Genomic DNA, 19,993 nt, shown 5'->3' on the forward strand with positions numbered 1-19,993 from the left:
GAGCCTGAGAGGGAATAGGAGCCTCAGTGAGGTGGAATGCCAGAGAGTCCCCCCTCCAAAACACCCATTTTCTCCAAGGGAACTGAGCTTTGTAGTCTCAAAATGAGCTGTTCATTCCAGGGGATCCCCAGGCCCCACCTGGAGACTGGCACCCCTACAGGGACAAGGGCATAGCAGAACTGATGGCACATGCAACAGCATCTCTCCTGCTGGAAGTACGTCCTGTGAGACTTTGTTCTACCCAAATGCGGGATTCCAAAGAGTATCATGGAGTGGGCAGGTGCAGGGAGAGAGGAACCTTCACTCAGTGGATTCCCACTTTTCTCAGAAAGATGCAGGAGCCCTGCCTCCTCTTTTCCACCACCAGCTCCTCCCGTAGACTCTCCCTGCACTCCACATCGACTTTGATCTAACAGCCTAGCGCTGCTTGGCAGCAGCAGGAATTAATGAATTGCTAATGAGGGGGTTTATTGGAGGCAACTGGCTGCTGGCGTACCTTTTCAAAATCCCATTTGCGCTGGCGAAGGGTTCCTCCAGCATGGCCACCTGTCCGGTTGGCCTCACCCCTGCGCCTTAGACAGCTGCCTGGAATGCAGACATGGAGCAGATGGAGCTTTTGCCGGCACGGACAGGGACAGAAAGAGCACCACCCGCCATTTCTCTCTCTCAAAAACAGCGACAGCTCAACTTTGCTGGGGACGAATGCTTTTGAATTGCCCCCTTGGGCAGGGCTTGGCGAGAAGCATAGGCTGCCAACAGGCCTGGAGGAAAAATGAACTGTCCTTTTCCTAAAGTTTAATGCAGGGGTCCCCGGCATGATGCCCTAGGGCAGGGGTAGTCAGGCTGCGGTCCTCCAGATGTCCATGGACTACAATTCCCATGAGCCTCTGCCAGCAAACGCTGGCAAGGGCTCATGGGAATTGTAGTCCATGGACATCTGGAGGACCACAGCTTGACTACCCCTACCCTAGGGCACCGGGGCACACACTAACGCCTTTCCTGATGCCCCTCCCAAGTGTTTTTTAGAAAGTGGGATAACCAGGTGGGTCTCCTGTCCAGTAGAACTTGTAATGGTTGTTACCCACCCTGAACCAACCAGAGAAGGGTAGGCTATCAAATTATCATCATCATCATCATCATCATCATCATCATTATTATTATTATTATTATATGTGTTTGGCTGTGCAGATTAAAATAGCATTTCAGCGACAGCTGCCGCTACAGTGCTGTTCTTCTCTCTCCGATTCCTCCTTCCCGGGGTGTATTTAAAATGCACTCCTCTTGCCCCCTGCATCGGGGCTTCCGCCATGTGTGTGCTTGACTTTGTGGTTGTGCTCCCCCACCCTGTGTCAGAATTCAAGAAGGCGGAGGATCCCTGGTTGTATGTGTGGGACTGGGCAAACTTTCCCGGGCATAACGTCCCCTGGTAAATAACAGCCCATGAAGGCTCTTCAGAAGGGGCAGGATGGGGGGGGTTTTCCTCCCCTCCAGGCAGTTGGCCACCTTACCTGGGCCAATTTGCAGGTGAGAATGTTAGGCTATGAAAAGCTTATTGCAGGGCTCTGCTAAGGGGAGAGGAAAGGTCCCCCCCCCCAGTACACACTCCCCCTCCGCACTTCAGCAGCTTCCGCACGTTCTTTCACCTCCCCCAGATCTCCTTCACACAGCAAAGCTGTTTGTGACTTCAGAAGGGTAAAGCGGGCAGGAAGATAAAAGAGGGCCACTGCCTCTCAAGGGCTTTTCCTTCTGCTTCGCAAGGCTGCCGGTTGAAGAAGGTGCAGAAAGGGCACCCTCAGATGGGCCCTGGTGCCAACAGAGCAAAGCCACCTTCCTCCTTGCAAGCCTGCCGAACTGCCCAGAAGGTGCTCAGCCAGCGGCTCTGAATTGTCCAACTAGGGGTGATTGATCAGCCTGGGCCACTCTGGCTTCTGGTTAACAGCCCAAGGGGCGGGGGCAGGAAGGAAGGTGACCATTCTTCAGCCAAGACTACACAGATCAGTGCTCCTGGAGAAAACGGCATCTTTGGAGGGTGGACTGCAGAGCAGGGCATACACAGCAGAGGTCACTAGGAAAGAGAAGCAGCTGTGAATTTCCTGCATCGTTCAGGGGGTTGGACTAGATGACCTTTGATATCCCTTCCAATTCTTTATTTCTGTGATTCTAGGAGAAACCAAAGTCTCTATCCAGACAATGTGACCAAATCTCCTGGAATTTTCCCAGCCAGAGCTGGCAACCCTAGCAAGGGTGGACAGGCTTTTTAAATGACTTTTTAAAAAGTGCTGCCAGTCAAAAAGAAATGGGTCACCTCTTTTGAGCCTTCTGGCCATGGCTGGTTAGTGCCAGTTAATGCTTGCAAGCCAAACATGTAAATATACCAGATAGCTCAGCAGGGTCTGACAAAAGACACAGAAAAGGCTTGGCTGCACCTACTGAACTTGAATGCAGTTTTGGAGCCAGAGATGCAAGAGGTACTTTTGAAGACTCTTTCCTGGTCCATAGAGAAAGACAGTGAGGCCCCATAGGTTGTGGGTATGTGGGTGTTATGTGCCCTCAAGTTCCTTCCAAATTGATAGTGACCCTTTGAATTAATCATCTCTGGAGCATCCTCTTGTTTACACCCCTGCTCAGGTCTTGCACATTTCCTTTATTGAGGCAGTCCATCTCTTGTTGGGTCTTTCTCTGGTCTTAGCGTCATTGTCTCTTCCAGGGACTGTTGTCTTCTCATAATGCCACCTTCCTCAACTTTTTTACCATTGAGAAACCCTTGAAACCTTCTTCGGACTCCAAGTGGTGCAGTCATGCAGAATATGATTGGGAAGTAGAGCTGCAGACACACTCACCCGGGGCCCCTCCCCTTCCCACCCCCTCCAGGCCCATCATTGGCCATTTTGGGAGGGGTGGGTGGGTTGACATGACCATATCGCCTGATAAATGTTTAGCAAATTTTAAAAAATACATTAAAAATTAATTAACTCCCACCCATTCAGGAACCCTTTCCAGGACCATCAAGGAACCCCAGGGTTTCAAAAAACCCTGATTGAGGAAACAGGTCATAATGTGGCCAAAGTACAATAGCCTCGGTTGAGTCACTTCAGCTTCTAGGGAGAACAGGCTTGGTTTGATCCAGGATCCACTGGTTTGACTTTTTGACAGCCCATGGTATTCATGAAACTCCCCTCCAGCACCACATTTCAAATGCATCAGTGTGCTCCCTATCAGCTGTCTTCATAATCCGACTTTCACATCCGTAAATAGGGTTGGGGAATCCCATAGTATGAATGAGCTTGATCTCCAAAGAGTCTGTAGTCATTGCTTTTGTCGTCTTGGATTTGCTTCGTGCAATGATAAAAGTCCACAGGGATGTTCTCAGCAGGCCCCATAAAAGGGTGCTTAGTTGTGATATCGAGGGGTCTGGATTGTGCCTCCTGGCATCCCCCTCCAAGGTCCCATATTAAGGTTGTGTGCTTTGGTGTCTGAAGCAGCCATTCCGGCCGCTTCGGACAACGAAGCACACAACCCTAGATAGGATCCCTTCCAAAACACATCATTCCACAATATGTTTTATGTACCTTCTGTTTTTGCAGGGTACAGATTGCATGTTTGAAGTCAATGTTCACTAGGGCAGATCTACAAAGGCTTCCGTGCAAACTGTATATGAGGGACCGTTTAACAAACAGATTGGAGATCCCTGGCCCCCATGAGGTTTGCCCGGCTCTGGCCCCTGCCTGGTGGAACGAGTTCCTGGAAGGCTGAGGGCCCTACCGGGACATCTTCAGTTCCATAGGGTCTGTGTGACGGAGCTCTTCTACCAGGCGTTGAGGCCAGGTCAGGAACATCTCTCCCCCCCCCCCCCCCCAATGTCTTGGCGGCAGCCGATGAGCTGGCACTTAGCCAATGAGCTGGTAATTTATTAGTTCAATTGATCCATCCAGGCACACAGGTTAGCCAGACAGCTCAGTCAGGGAAGCGGGGAGGGCTACAGGTAGGGTGGGCAGGGTGATTGTGATGGAATGTTTATCATTGTTTTAAGTTTTATGTTGTGATTGGCTGGTTCCAGGAGTGGCGGCATATAAGTCCAATAAATAAATAAATGTCACAAGGTATAGAGCAGGGGTAGTCAAACTACGGCCCTCCAGATGTCCATGGACCACAATTCCCAGAAGCCCCTGCCAGCATTTGCTGGCAGGGGCTTCTGGGAATTGTAGTCCATGGACATCTGGAGGGCCGCAGTTTGACTACCCCTGGTATAGAGGCTAGGCACGCTAATGGGGCGGGATCAGCCGGCACAATCCCCTACCCCTCCATGGCCAACCATTTCCTCTGCCCAGTATAACAAGTCTGATTATCCATACAGAAACTATTCTAGTGATGCCGGTTTGCTTAGAACCTTTGGATAAGGCTGCCAGCTGCTTGCAGGGAGGGAGGGGTGTGCTGTACATTTAATAGAGATTTAATGGGCTGTTATTTACCAGGTGATGTTATTTGTGTCCGTGCCCAAGTCCACTCAATAAGCTTCTGTAGAGGGGCAGGACACCTTAATTTCAAGTCTGTTGGAAACCGTAGGGCTAGAGAAGAGGATCTGCTTAATACATAGTATCGGGTGAACAAGACACAGAGACAAACTGAGGGGGGACATGATTACCGAGATAAATAGCCACTCTGTGTTAATAGAAAGGAGGGATGATCTGTAATGGCTGGGGATAGTAAAAATCAGTAATGACAGAAATCCATCTCTTGATAAGTCTTTTGTAGAATTGTCCATTCCCAAATATTTGTTAAAAAAGAAAATTTTTTAAAAAAGAAAATTCCCAAGGGAAATTCTTGAGAAGCTGGGGACAGTTTTGTTTGTTTCTTTGTGGGGTTGGCATCCCACATTTTAACTGGCATTGAGAAACAGCTGAGAAATTGTGAGTTCTGCTGAGCAGGTGAGGCAGCAAGGGAGAAACAGAAAGAGAAACTCTGCTACCTCTGGGGCAGGACGGTCTCTCTGCCTGACTGCTTTTGAACATACATGAAGCTACTTCATGCTGAATCAGACCCTTGGTCCTTCAAAGTATTATCTACTCAAACTGGCGGTCTCGGGCAGAAGACATTCACATCGCCTACTGCCTGGTTCTTTTAACCAGACATGCCTGGGATTGAACCTGGGACCTCCTGCATGCTGAGCAGATGCCCTCCCACTGAGTGCCAGCCCCTCCCCTCAGTTTTGGACAGCTGGTCCAATATGGTGGCTCAGGCCAGGTGTAAACTGTGCATCCCATACAGAGACCCTGTTGGACTTATTGCACCAGCCAGCCCGGCTGAATGCAAAATCTTTCCATTGCGCCTCTTTAACTTTCCCCTGTGTGGGAATCGAGAGGGACCCTGTCAGAGCTGCTGCCAATCCGGGCTGATTTTTAACTTTTGCGTGCCACCCTTCGTGAGCACACAAAGTTGCCATCGGTGAAGTCAGGCCATGATTTGCATCTAGCTCTCTCCATAGCGTGGTAACAGCTCTCCAAGGCCTCTTCAAGTCAGAAATCCTCCCCAGGTTTTCCTTGGAGGTGGGCAGTGCTTACACCCAAGACTTGCGTTGTACAAAATATGTGTTCTGCCGCAGACTGCAAACCCTCCACCGACTGTGAGGCTGCCTCTGAGCAGACCCTGGATCCGTACAGCCCAGTGGTGGGAGGCAGGGCCTCTGTCCACCAAAGGCCCTTTTCCCTTTTGCCCAGTCATACATGCAAACTAAGATCCCTGGTTCTGATTTGGGGGTGGGGGCTGCTGGAGCCTGAAACGTGGAGCTCTGCTGCTGAGAGCTAAGCCCCCAGCCTTCCATTCCCAAAAGAAAACCCAGAGGGGCTAATAGAAACCCATAAAATGGTGGTAGAAATATAATATAATCATGTAGTGCTTCAATGGAAGCCGCATTTGGGATGCAGTCAGGGTAGTCCACACACTGCGTTGCCATGGAAACTGCCAGTGCGCTGGATGCTTTGAAAGAGGCTGAACAACCCCGCACCATGCTCTCTCGCTCTGCCACAGGAAAACATCTCAAGAAAGAGAGCTTGGTTTTCTTTACTCCAGAGGAAACCGGCGGCCCATCCTTTTCCCTTCCTTTCCTTCCGTTTCTCATCAGATCTTTGTCGAAGAGATCCAGTGATAAGAAGAGGGGCTTCTGCTCGAATCCAGATTCAGATCTTTGCTGCGGTCATAGACCAGCAGAGTCAATCAGTTACAAAACATAATACAGCTAAAAACATAAATTTGCTAATAATATAGAATAATATAAAATAGCTTAGAGTCTAGACCAGGGGTAGTCAAACTGCGGCCCTCCAGATGTCCGTGGACTACAATTCCCAGAAGCCCCTGCCAGCATTCGCTGGCAGGGGACTCCTGGGAATTGTAGTCCTTGGACATCTGGAGGGCCACAGTTTGACTACCCCTGGTCTAGACCATCAAACTGCTTAAGCGTAAATTAGATTATACATATAGAGTATTATTCTGATCACAGCCCTCTGAATCAGTTAGGGGTTAGTTATCTTCCACCAAATTTTAATGGCTGCAGCATAGAACCTTCTGCCAGACACTCTTTTATTTACGACTAGTGGGAACCCTCAAGGAGTTGTGGGAGGCATCTCGTTTCCCCTTCCCCCACTGTTTCTTTCCCTTCGCCCCATAGCCTCTCCCCTCTTCCGACTTCCTTCCCTAACCTGGAGATCTTTTGGAATCCCAGAAGTCAGTTCCTCCTAGGGTTACCACCTCAGCTCTGGGAAATGTGTTAAGATTTTGGGATGGAGTCCGGGGAAGGGAAGGTTTGGAGAGGGAAGCAACCTCCATAGGATATAAGGCTGTAGGGTTCACCCTCCAAAGCAGCCATTTTATCCAGGGGGGTTGATCTCTGTCACCTGGAGAGCCATTGTAATTCCCAGTGATCTCCAGTTTCCACCTGGAGGCTGGCAGCACTAGTCCCCTGGCTGCTTTGGAAGGATGAGTCTGTGGCATTATACCCTGTGGGTTCAGAGACGAGGACACCGGGAGTCCATTTCAGCTCTTTATTGTGACCCCAGCATGATGGTCCAAGAGGCAAACTGAACTAGAGAACCCCTCCAAAATCCCCAGAAGGTACCACACAATAGATCTTCCTGCCTGTGTGCCCTATTGGTCAGTTACCGTTTAAACTGACTGGATCCAGCAGTCGGGATCAAGCGGCGCGTTGGCTGATCATAGCACAGGATACGATCCTGCCTCGGACCTCAAGCTCAGTCCTGGGCAGCACTACAGACACAACAATGCCCTCCTGTCCTCCAACCCAGCCCTTCCCAGACTCCGCACACCCCAAATCTCTAGGAATTTCCTACCAGAGCTGACAACCCTTCTTGCTAACCTTCCTTTATCAGCTGCTCTGTTTTCAGCTGAACCTCTTCCCCACCCCACCCTGCCCCACAGCCCCTGCTGAGGAAATCTGTAGAAGAGTTCTGTGGTGCCCCCACTGGGAAAGGCTACTTGCAGGGTACGGAATTCTCAAGGACATGGGGGGGGGGTCTGGCTTTCCCCTGTATCCCCCTCCCCACACTATCCTCTTTCCCTCCTCCTGGCCATCCCCATATCCTCTCTCCCTGACCTGCCTTCTTCTCCTTTTCATCTGTTCACCTGTCTACCTTTGAGTTTATCATTTCTTGACTTCCATTTCTACCCCACCTTTCTCCACAATGGGGAGTGGTCCAAAGCAGCAAATGTTATGCTCCTCCTCCTTTTCATCCATACAACAGCCCTGTGAGGTAAATTAGGCTGAAAGGATGTGACTGGTTGAAAAGCACCCAGTGAGCTTCTGCAGCAAGACAAGGATTTGAAGCTGGGTCTCCAAGCCCTGAATCTGAAGCTCTAATTGCTCTGCCATGCCAGCTTTCATAGGGGGTTGGCTGTTGCAACAATAGTGAGCTGTCAGGCCTAGTTGACTCCTGCAAGTTGAGTGGTATCAATTCATGCAGAGATTGTGTTCAGGCCTAAGATTGCCAACCCCGGGGGGTGGGGGGGTGTCTAGAAATCTCCCAGAATTACAACTGGTCTCCAGCTGAAAGAGATCTGACCCCCCTCCCTGGGGGGGGGTGAGAAATGGCTGCTTTGAAGGATGCACTTTGAGGAATTATATTTGGCTGAGGCGTTTCCCTCCACCATAAAATCTCCAGGAATTTCCCAGTCTGTAGCTGGCAACCCTGATTGGGACTAGGGAGAATTAAGTTCTCCCAGCGAAGACAAAACAGACCTGGAAAGGACCATGCCCTTTCATCCTACCTTTTTATTCAATGAAATATAGCCTGGAATATTGCCGTTACCTAGCAACAGCCACTGAGGGAATCTATTGCTTAAAGTTACAAACATTCCTTTATATCATTTTGGATTTTTTTTTAAGCCACTCAATGTATTTTTTTTAACTTGTCATTTTTCTGGACCCTTTTTAGGTTTGCAGAAAGATGTCTTGCCCCTTCATGGCTCTAGTCAACAGAATTAAGTATCCAAATATTTGGCCAACTTCGCTATTAGTGCTTAGATCTGTTTTCTTCACTTATACCCCACTTTTAGCACCAGTGGGGACCCAAAGCAACTTAAATCATTCCCCTCTCCTTTACTCCCGTCCTCACAACAGTTTTGTGATGTAGATTAGGTTGAGTCTGTGACTGGCCTAAGCATCTGTGGCAGAGGAGAGATTCGAACCGCTCCACCATGCTGGCTCTCTTAAGTCAGCTGCCTACATGAATGAAACATTTACAGGCAGACTTTACTCAGAGTCCTTCTCAGGTCTGTCCTGTGGAGGATGTTCCTTGGAAAACATTTGGATTGCACTGTTAATTTGAAGTGCTGCTTCTAAAGAACAGCCTGTTTTCTAGTGATCCTTCCCAGAATGCTTCTCAAACCGTGGCTGCATTCCTGCCTGGTACATGATACCCTCTCAAAAGAGGAACATTGCTAGGGTTGCCAACCTCCAGGTGGCAACTGGAAATCTCCTCTATTGCAAATTGATCCTTGGACTACTAAGATTAGTTCCCCTGGAGAAAAATGGCTGCTTGGTGGGTGGAGGCCCACAGGAGTCCCTTCCCTCTTCAAACCCATCCTCCCCAGGGTCCACCCCCCAAATCTCCAGGTGTTTCCCAATCCAGAGTTGGCAACTCTATAATTGCTGAAATGGTACATATCTGCGACCTCTCTGCATAGTTTCAGCTATTCCCTGCCCCATCATCAGTGTGAGAATAACACCACACACAGGAGTGTTGTGAGGATTGTTGTATTGTCTTAGGGTGTAACCCATCCTGAGATGGCAGGGCCAAGAGGGCCGGGCTGTAAATATAATTACTAATAATTAAATAATGTGCTTAAAGGGATTTGTAAACACTACAGCACTATATGTCTTGTGGGGGGGAGGCAGCAGTGTCCCAGGTGTAAAGAATGTGCCTGGATCTCCACGAAATATCATTAAGTTGGAGCAAGATCCCTGACTACAGGGACTGCTCCATTTGACAAGGAATGCAGAGTCAGTTCTGCGACTCATGGTGCTCGTCCCATGGCAGATGGACGCATTGATGTCAAAACACATCAGGACACCTACCAGTGAGCTCACAGCCCACAGGCACACAGATTGCTGGCCTCAAAGCCACTCCGGGTCCTGCTGTGTCCTCGTCTGTCTGTAGGCAAGTGCTGAAATCTGCAAATAGCAGTCTTGCTTTTCGATCTGTAAAACTCCTTGGAAGGAAAAGGTTGGGTCCCTCAGACCTGTTCCACTTGCAGGGACATTTTCCTCTGTCAGAAGGAGCCTTCCCCTTTCAGGACAGACAGAAGGGAATACCTCAGTGTGGAAGTCGCTGCCAGAGGGTGTAGAGACAGCCACAGTCATAGAGGGAGAAGAGCTGCGTTGAAGCAAATCAGTCTACGGATGCCTTCCATCTAGTTTGGCCCAGAGAATCACACGTGAGCTAGATTGTGTCTGAAGCTAAGATGCTCTTAGAGCCTCTTGTGGCGCAGAGTGGTAAAGCAGCAGACATGCAGTCTGAAAGCTCTGCCCATGAGGCTGGGAGTTCGATCCCAGCAGCCAGCTCAAGGTTGACTCAGCCTTCCTTCCTTCCGAGGTCGGTAAAATGAGTACCCAGCTTGCTGGGGGGTAAATGGTAATGACTGGGGAAGGTACTGGCAAACCACCCCGTATTGAGTCTGCCAAGAAAACGCTAGAGGGCGTCACCCCAAGGGTCAGACATGACTCGGTGCTTGCACAGGGGATACCTTTACCTTTAAGATGCTCTTGGCCTGACCTGGATGGCCCAGGCTAGCCTGATCTCATAAGATTTCGGGAGCTAAGTGGGGTCAGCCTCGGCCTGTGTTTGGATGGGAGGCCACCCAGGGCTACTGGGGTCATGATGCGGAGGCAGGCCATGGGAAGCCACCCTGGAACGTCCCTTGCCTTGAGACCCAGCAGGGGTTGACAGCAAAAGCAAAAAGATGCTCTTGGGAAACGATGGACACAAATTCCCACCTGAAGAGCCAGCTTGGTGTAGTGGACAGGAGTGGGGACTTGTAATCTGGTGAACCGGGTTTGATTCCCTGCTTCTACCCCACATGCAACCAGCTGGGAGACCTTGGGCCCACCACAGCACTGAGAAAGCTGTTCTGACCGAGCAGTAATATCAGGGCTCCCTCAGCCTCACCTACCCCACAGGGTGTCTGTTGTGGGGAGAGAAAGGGAAGGAGAATGCTAGCTGCTTTGAGGCTCCTTCTGGTAGAGAAAAGCAGCATATGCTTATATTTATTAGATTTATATCCCGCCCCTCCCGAGAAGTCCTCAGCTAGGCTACAGAAGCCTAGCTGGGCTCGGTTTTGGTGTGGAAACTTTTAGTGTAGAAGGAAGCAAAATATTTTGCCGTGGCAATGAGTGAAATTCACTCCCCTTTCCATCTGTGACGTCTTCTCCTATTTTTCAAACCTGAACAGATGGCTTTCCTGCTGTGTGTGATCCCCCAGGCTCCAGTGAATCCCCAGGCAAATTCCACAGTCAAAGCGGAATGTATGGAGTAACATAACTCAAAGATCCTTGCTTTGGCCCTTTGGAAAGATTGCATCTGGGGTCACGGAGCCAACGTCAGTGGGAAGCTGCACATGCCAGGGGTTGCAGATGATGAATGAGAATGGAGTAGAGTTGTCTCCTTCTCCCACCAGCACAGCTCCTCATTAAAGCCCCCTTCAGCGGGGCAGCTGCTTATGTATGCGGGTCTCATGGCCTCTAGAGTAGCGATCCCCAACCTGTGAGCCGCGGACCACATGTGGTCCGTCAACTAACTGGAGATGGGCCGCGAAGGACGCCTTCTCCCCCCCCCCCCCCGGCCCTTTACTTCATCCACGATCCGGCAGGCGCACATGGGACTATCTCGTTGCAGAGAAACAAGCTCAGGGTTCCCATTGATTTGTCATTGTCATGAGTTAATATTTCCACGAAAATAAAATGTTCCTTATGTTCATTGTTGTGGCGTGTCTGTATCTTATTTTGAAGGGATGTTTAAACATTACCATAGCGACCAGAGTCAGAGAGCGTTACGGCAGTGGGCTTCAGTAAAATTGTCAAGCGTTGAGTGGTCCCTGGTGATAAAAAGGTTGGGGACCACTGCTCTAGAGTAATCATGGGGCCCTACCCGGATTACATCAAGATTCTTTTAGTGTAGTGTTTTACTCATGTGTATATGTACTCCTTGGAGAGAAGATGGCATGGTATAGACCAGTCTCCTTGGACCTCGGAAACTAAGCAGGGGCTGTGGCATAACCATGTATTTACCCACTTTTGCCATGACCGTTGTGACTCCATTTTTCTTGTCTTTGCCAGTAGTGTCTGCTTCTGTTTATAGTGCTTAGCTGGGTTCAAAGAGGGTTCAGAAGGTGTGGGCGTGGTATCGTGCCACATAGGGAGGGCTAGGTAGTAAATCTGCCTGATGTTTGGGCACGGGTTATCTCTGTGTCCTTGGAGCCCAGGCCAGGCTGCTGTGTCTGGCAGCCAGTTTCATTTTGCCATGAGAAGCGATGGGAGGGGGTGTCATCAGGAGTTTTTGCGCCTGAAGGGGGTGTGCTGGTACAGGGCTGCTTGTGTAGCCTCGGAATAAGTTTTAGCAAAGAAGTGGACACATCCTGTTTTAGTTGTTCCTGGATAAAGAGATTTTCTTCAACAAAGTCTGCCTATCGACTGGAACGTCACAGGCTGGGCTTGGATAGGAGACCATCGAGGAAGTCTCTGCAGAGGAAGGCAGTGACAAGCCACCTCTGCGGAGCCAGCATGGTGTAGTGGATAAGAGAGAGGCAGCTTCTAAGCTGGCGAGCCAGGTTTGATTCCCCACTCCTCCACATGCAGCCAGCTGGGTGACTTTGGGCTAGTCACAACCCTGATAGCGTTGTTCTCACAGAGCTTTCAGGGCACTCTCAGCCCCACCGACCTCACAGGGTGTCAGCTGTGAGGAGAGGAAGGGAAGGCGTTTGTAAGGCACTTTGAGACTCCTTTGGGCAGTGAAAAACGGGGTATACAAACCAACTCTTCTTCCTGTATTGTGTTGGGGGTTGGATTAGATAACCCTGGAGGTCCCTTTCAACTCTATGATTCTATTATTCTTCTTCTGCATCTCACTTGCCTTAAATGCCCCTTGCTGAGGCCACCATAAATCAGGTGTGTCTTGTATGTATATGTATGTGTATATGGCCTGGCTGAAAGACATTCGACAGAAAGCTGATCTTCAGGCATTTGTGCAAGAGATATGGGTGAGAAAAGTTTTCCTTGGGCGGGAGACTCTGCCAACATCTGGGCCCAGGCTGCAGCCTTCTGGCACTTTGGAAAGCAATTTACAGAGAGCTGGGAGGGATTAGAAATGCTGTCCTTAACAGCTAAGCAATTTGTCTTCTACCACGGGAAGGCTGTAGCTAAAACTCTGCCCACTCTTACTTGGGGGCAGGTCACACTGGAATTAGTGAGACTTGCTTCTGAGTAAACACCCCCAGGCTATAAATCAGTGCTAGAAATAGGCAACAGGATGTGAGAGACAAAATGTGTGAGATCCTGAATCAGGATTTTCAGTCGATAGGTTCATTTGTTAATCACAGTTGTGCGGGGGGGGGGGGGGAGGATCAGATTAGATTAGGGCCACAGCATGTGTGTGTGCACATAACTTCCTCTATCATGGTGGCCAAATGCTGGGTCTCCAGATGTATATGGACTACAATTCCCATAAGCCCCTGTCTGGAATTGTAATCCATGTACATCTGGTGGGCTACAATTTGTCCATTCCTGCTTCTAATGTCCCCTCCAGCTGCTGCTTGTTTATGAGGGGAATGGCATGCTCTCCCTTCCTTGGCAAAGATTTGCATTGAGGAGATGGCACAGCGGGTGGGAGGGCTGAACGTCCCCTTGCCCTGCGGTCCTGATCCAGATCTTTGTTTCTCTGTCCCACACACATACAGGTGGTATTAGCATTTTATTTAAAAGAGGATGTTGATGGTGAATCTCCCTCATGTGTAGCTGGGCCAGTCCTGCGTGTGCGTTTATGACATTTTGAAAAGAAAGCCATGAAGGTTTTGTTGTATTGTATTTACTAGGCTTCAAAGCCCGTGCATAAGGACGGGCTTTGAAAGGGCTGGGGCACCCCCTACCGGCCCCCTCCCCGGCGAGTCCCCTGGAACCCCGCGGGACTCGGAGCTGCAACGAGGGCCGCGGGTAGCCTCCCCCAGGGGCTCCCATCCCCGGCGATGGGCTGGCCCCCGAAGCCTCTGCCGGGTGCTGCGCTCTCCCGCCCTCCGGCCGCCGCCCTCCCATGAGTTGGCCCATCCTCCACACGTCTGCGATGCGGCGGGCCCGCCCCGAGACTGTCGGGATGCATCCAACGGCTGGCCCCCTCCCCAGCGGTCGGGCGGCTACCTGGTTCGTCCCACGGGGTGTGGGTGGAGCGAGGCTGTGTTAAGGGTGGGGGCAAGGGGCCAATCGTAAGGTGCACTGTGCGCATCTTCCGATTGGACCCGGATTGTCAGTTCGGGGCGGGGGGGCCAGTCCAGCGATTTCGATCCCGGACTCGGCCTTTTATTTATACTGTGGAGCGGTATATAGATTATTTATACCGCGGAGCGGTTATACTGATGGGTTTATACTCCACCTTCCTCTCCATTGAGGACCCCAAACTATTACAGTGTCCTTTCTGCCTTCAAAAGAACCCTGTGAGGTGGGTTAGGCCAGGAGTGTACACGTGGCCCGAGGCCGCCCAGCAAGCTTTCAGGACAGAGGATGGAATTTGAACCTGGATCTCCCAGATCCTAGTTCTGTGTCTGCTCTGGCATCTTCATCTGTTATAAAGCATTGTTAATTCTCCCCTCCCATTTCTGTGCCCTTTGTTATTGGATGGAAGCTGGAAATAGTATTGTTTGGGGTACTCTTCGAATTTTAACCTCTCCTGGCAGAACCTCTTGTGTCAGGGAAAGGCACTTTCCTAGAAGGGACCTCCAGGATCATCTAGTCCAACCCCCTGAAGAATGCAGGAAATTCACTTCTACCTGCCCATCACAGTGACCCCAATTCCATGCCCAGATGATGCCCCCCCCCCAGAAACCCTGGTCTGTCTGGCCTGAAGGAAACTTGCCTCCGGACCTCAAAGTGGCAATGGGCAATTTCCTGAGTATACAAGGAAGGGCCACAAGAGCCAAGCTCAGACACAATCCCCTCTGCCCACCCACTAACAACCTGCCCAGGTTCACAGAACCTGCAAGAAGAAAGTGGACAATCCCAAATACACAACAAGAGAAGAAGAAAAAAATCTGTCCAATGGCTTAATTTAATATTCAAATTATAAGAGTCTCTGTTATCTCTTTATTATAATTTCCACCTGGACTCAGCCGAAACGGTATCTGGATGATTTTTCCATTTTCAATTTTTTCCTCAGTGGCAGTAATGAGTCCTCCACAAAGTGGTATTAGTAAAGTCAGTGTATTCACTCGCAAGGTACTCCATCTCTTTTTTTAAATATAATTAGGGCAAATGATGCTCACATGATATGAAGAGCCAAGCCTGTAAGCTCCTGGTCTGAGTAGCAATATAGATCTGAGTCCTTTTATCTTAGCCAGAAGGTGGGAGGGGTATTGTAAGGGAATCCTGCAAGGGATACAGAGATGCCATATATGCTGTCATCAGCTCTATTTGAGCATCAGGGCACCCGTAGGCAAGGAGCTGCAGCTTTCTCCTGCTAAAATATCTTCTTTTGCCCAAAAGTTTGTGTTATGGTAGTAGCTCTGAATTTGTGTTATGGTAGTAGCTCTGAGGAAGAGAATTTGTTTTCATTTCAGTGAGGTTTACTGCTAAAGAAATTTGCAAAATTGCCGTTTTACTGCTTGCTTAGAAGTGCCCAATGTAATCTCATCTCTCAGTATGGGGCATGGCTCCTCCTTCTTCCTTGCAAAGCTTCACAAGGGGCCTGTCTGGCCAGTTCCCTTTACGACTCAGTCCTGCTGTGTGTTGGGCATGTCTTCCATTGTGAATAAATATGCTCTCTCTCTCTCTCTCTCTCCCCCTCTGAACTGTCTCTTTCTAAAGAGTGTTTTTGTTTTTGTGTCCTCTTCAGATCTCAGAATGGGGATGAAAATGGGACTTGGCCAAACAACCAGTTTGACACGGAAATGCTCCAAGCCATGATCCTGGCATCGGCGAACGGTCAGTGTCCACCGAGACTGCGGTATCCGTTTTAGTTCAGCGGTGCAAATGTTTACCATGCATGCTTTTAAAAAAGCAACAGCAGCTGTACGTGAAATACCTGTTCTGTACAAGATGCAAGCCAGCGGAGGCTGCGTTCAAATGCAGCTGGGGACCTTTCCTGCTCTACAAAATGGTGTTGCTATAAGGAACAGTGGGCTAATTCGTAACCCTTTGTGTGTAAAAAACAAAACAGAAACAGAAACCAGAATCCCATGCTGTCTTGTCATAGATTATTTTTTACAATAGACACAGCACATTTCACGAGCTCAGTATAGACTCCGTGTGCTGAAGCCTTGCTGCTCCCCCCTGAAAGCCTTCTAAAACACCCAGGGAACACTTGTGACGGCTGGCTCAGGAGAAGGACACATTTGGAAACAGGGTGTTGGTATTGAAAAAGAAGAGGGGAATGGTGGGGGCAGAGCAGTTTTGCTCTGAGGGGGAGAAAAGCCTTAGATTCCCCGTGTGCTTATCTTCCCCTCTGGGCAACTGCAGATCTAATTTCCTTCCTTCATAAATAAGAGGATTATTTTTACACGGCGGCCTCCTGTCTGGTTCCAGGGACAGGGGTGTCCAGTGCTGTCCGTGCCTTCTAGGGTCAGTTGCCTCCTGGGAAGGAGAGATGGTCAGCCAGGACAGGGCTATCAAAAGAAGACCTCAGGCAAAAAAATAAAAATAAAATTCTCTTCAGCCAAACAAACTGCTTGTAGACACTGAGGTTCTTTGGCTTGATGGCAGCTGTTTCTATAAGCTGCTGAAGGTCATGGCGGCTATCTGGTTCAAGAAATCATTGCTGATAATTGCATAAGATCCAGATGATCAATAAAGGTGTTTGAATTTGTGTTATGGTGGTAGCTCTGAGGAAGGGAATTTGTTTTCATTTCTGTGAGGTTTACTGCTAAAGAAATTTGCAAAATTGCCATTTTACTGCTTGCTTAGAAGTGCCCGGTGTAATCACGTGTCTCAGTACGGGGCATAGCTCCTCCTTCTGCCTTGCAAAGTCAAAATCCAAGAGGCAAAATGTCTGATCCCTAGGTCTGCCAACTCCAAGTTGAGAAATTCCTGGAAATTTGGGGGTTGGGGGACCCATAGGATATAATGCCATAGAACAGGAGTGGCCATACTGTGGCTCACCAGATGTCCATGGACTGCAATTCCCATGAGGCCCTGCCATCATGGTGCTGGCTCAAGGGAATCTTGGTCCATGAATATCTGGACAGTCACAGTTTGGCCACTCCTCCCATAGAATCTACACTCCACACATTTTCACCAGGGGAGACAGATCTCTGGAAAGCAGTTGTCATTCCAGGGGATCTGCTGGCCCCAGAGGAGAGAAATGATCCATTGTTCTTGTAAAAAAAACACAACAACAACAACCCTGCTTGGTAGGGCTGCAACCTCCAGGTAATACAAAAGAAAAAAATTCACTATGTAACCACATCACAACTAAATAAGAATGTGTACAATATAGAGAAAAGCTATACAGAATCTTATTTAGTTGTGTTGTCTTTAAACAGTGGGTTTTTTTTCTTTTGCACAACGGTAATACGCCGTACCCCATGTTGTATTTCTAAATCGCCAGGTAATGACTGAAGAGCTCCTGCTTGTGATCTTCAGACAGGGATTAGTTCCCCTGGAGAAAATGGCTGCTGTGGAAGGTGGACTCTGCAGCATTATATCTGATGAAGCCCCTCCCTTCCCCTGGGCCCCGCCCCCAGAATCTCCAGGAATTCCCTGGCCCAAAGCTGGCAGTCAGAGGCACCTTTGTAATAATTCCGTAGATCTTCAGTTGACTAATCTGATTAGATAAATGCTGTCCTAGGACTTTCTCCAGAGTTGGATCCTAGCCCAAATCATCGCAGAGCTCTCACACCAGTTTCCATTTTTGAAGGCACAGTTGCTCATGAGGGCAATAGATCTAGCCTGACCTGCCAACTGCACCTGAAGCTGGCATGGGGGAAGTCGTTGCAGGGGTAGTCAAACTGCAGCCCTCCCGATGTCCATGGACTACAATTCCCATGAGCCCCTGGCAGGGGCTCATGGGAATTGTAGTCCATGGACATCGGGAGGGCCGCAGTTTGACTACCCCTGTGTTAAAGCATTGCCCCAGCAGACAGCTGTGTCCTGCCCCAGCAAGATCCCTTCTCTCCCCTGACAGGTGACACTTCTCATCTCAGGGCCCCAGCAGGAGGACATGGCTTTAAAAAAATTATGTGGTTTGGGAAGGAAGTTCCCACATCCTGCTTGAAGTCGCACTCCCGCCCGCCCGCAACGGATATGATTCAGATTATTCAGGAATAATCGTTGCATCATTCACTGTGACTTACTTTTGAGTAAATGTATTTAGAGTTCATCAGTTGAAATAAATCAGCTGAAATCTAAGCATTCCAGTTTAGCCAGTTTTGGACTCGGTCTGCCAGGGGGATGGATAAGCGATCCGTCGCTCAGGGGTGTAGCAAGCCTCTCTCTTGAACAACCATACTGCAGTCCTTTTGTACATCAGGGGCACTCCCAGTGCAGAAACGTAATGAACTGTTCCCTTCAAAAGCAATGCACAGTCAGTCGGGGTGGGTGACGGCAGCTAATGCTCGTTTCCATACAGTTCATCTTGTCCCCATAAGCTTGACACTGGCAAGGGAAAAGGGTTTGCGCATAGGAAGTTGCTTGAATTCGGGATGCTACTCATGCTAAGCAGCTGTATGGAAATTGCCCAGTGGTGAATGAGACTCCCGGAGCAAGGGCACAGTGCTTGGTTGAGTAGAGTATGTAGCCTCCAGGGGGTCCAGGAGATCTGCTATTACAAGTTCACCTGATCTTCAGACAATAGGGATCATTTTCCCTTGGGGAAATGGCTGCTGGGAGGACAATGTGGCAGTGAACCCTGCCCCTGCCCAAACTCCGCCTTTTCCAAGCTCCTCCCCCAAATCTACAGATATTTCTCAGCCTAGAGATGGCAACCCTCTGGGTCAATCAATGTAGGGTTGCCAGCTCCAGCCTCAGGAATTCCTGGAGATTCGGGATTTGCCTGTGGAGGGGAGAATTTGAAAGCAGATTTCACCTAGAAATTATGGCAGGGGTAAGCTAACTGTGGCTCTCCTGATGTCCATGGTCTACAATTCCCATGAGCCCCTGTCAGCATGTGCACTCCCCCCCCCCCAGCATGGACATCTGAAGAGCTACAGTCTGGCCATCCCTGATTTATGGTAGACCATCTGGAGGTCAGTTAAAAAGAGCAAGAGTCCAGTAGCAGCTTAAAGACTAACGGGCAGGCAGGAGCTCATGGAGATTGTAGTCCATGGACATGTAGAGAACCACAGTTTGGCCACCCTTGGCCTAGATCAAACCCACTTCCCTCCATCACCCCAAAAACATCTGGATAATAAATCATGCATCTCCCACACAATGTACAATTTGTCCCAGAAATTTTGGAGAAGCCGTTTATCTGTGGATTGAGAGAAAGCTAGCTACAGAGGAACATGTGTGTGAGAGCATTATGCCAAAGAGGATTGCCAACTGTGCTGGGAAATTCCTGGAGATTTGGGGAAGGCAGAATTTGTAGAAGGAAAGGACCTCAGTGAAGCATAATACCATAGTCCAGGAGTGGCTAAACAGTGGCTCTCCAGATGTCCATGGACTACCATTCCCATGAGCCAGCATGTACCAGCAGGGGCTCATGGGAATTGTAGTCCATGGACATCTGGAGAGCCACCGTTTGGCCACCCCTGCTACAGTCCATCCTCCAAAATTGCCATTTTCTCTAGAGAAACGGATCTCTGTAACTTGGTCAGTTGTAATTCTGGGAGGTCTCCAGGCCTCACCCGGACGTCGATGACCAGGATGCCGAACCTTCTGTTCCAGGTGACACTAGAAAGGAGGCAAGCTCTTTGCCTCTGTGTTCACTTGCCCAGGAGAACTGACTGAGTTGCCTAAAGAGGAGGAGGAGGATGGAGTCCTCTGGATTGTTGCTATGCCAGGAAAGCCCTGCAGGGCTGGCTTGACTCTTTGGGCTGCCTGTATCTGCCAGAGAGGGTTGAGCTCCACTGCCGGGGTATGCTTGGCTGTAGACAGGGAAAGAGAAACAATCACCCTGGATTCATGGACGGAGTCAGCATGGCTGGAGGCTATTTGTGGCATCTCCATCTCCAGCCCCACAATGGGCTGGATTCAGCAAAGGATGAGCACATGCAATCCCACATACACAAGGAGAGATGCTAGTTGGTTTGTTGCCTCCTAATGACTCAGTTTAGTGTTGTTGTTTTTCATTCTTTT

The 19,993-nt window shown here is 49.5% G+C and overlaps 1 protein-coding gene across 1 annotated transcript in view; it reads left to right on the forward strand.

The window, feature by feature from the left end:
* Nucleotides 1–19,993, forward strand: part of LOC143823483 (uncharacterized) — a 51,893-nt gene that overhangs the window by 16,228 nt on the left and 15,672 nt on the right. Inside the window, exon 3 of the mRNA XM_077309857.1 lies at nt 15,597–15,685. Within this exon, the coding sequence (XP_077165972.1) occupies nt 15,597–15,685 (89 nt within the window). The remainder of the gene's footprint in view (nt 1–15,596; nt 15,686–19,993) is intronic.

Source organism: Paroedura picta, chromosome 14, assembly GCF_049243985.1.
Source record: "Paroedura picta isolate Pp20150507F chromosome 14, Ppicta_v3.0, whole genome shotgun sequence".
Taxonomy (NCBI): Eukaryota; Metazoa; Chordata; class Lepidosauria; order Squamata; family Gekkonidae; genus Paroedura; species Paroedura picta.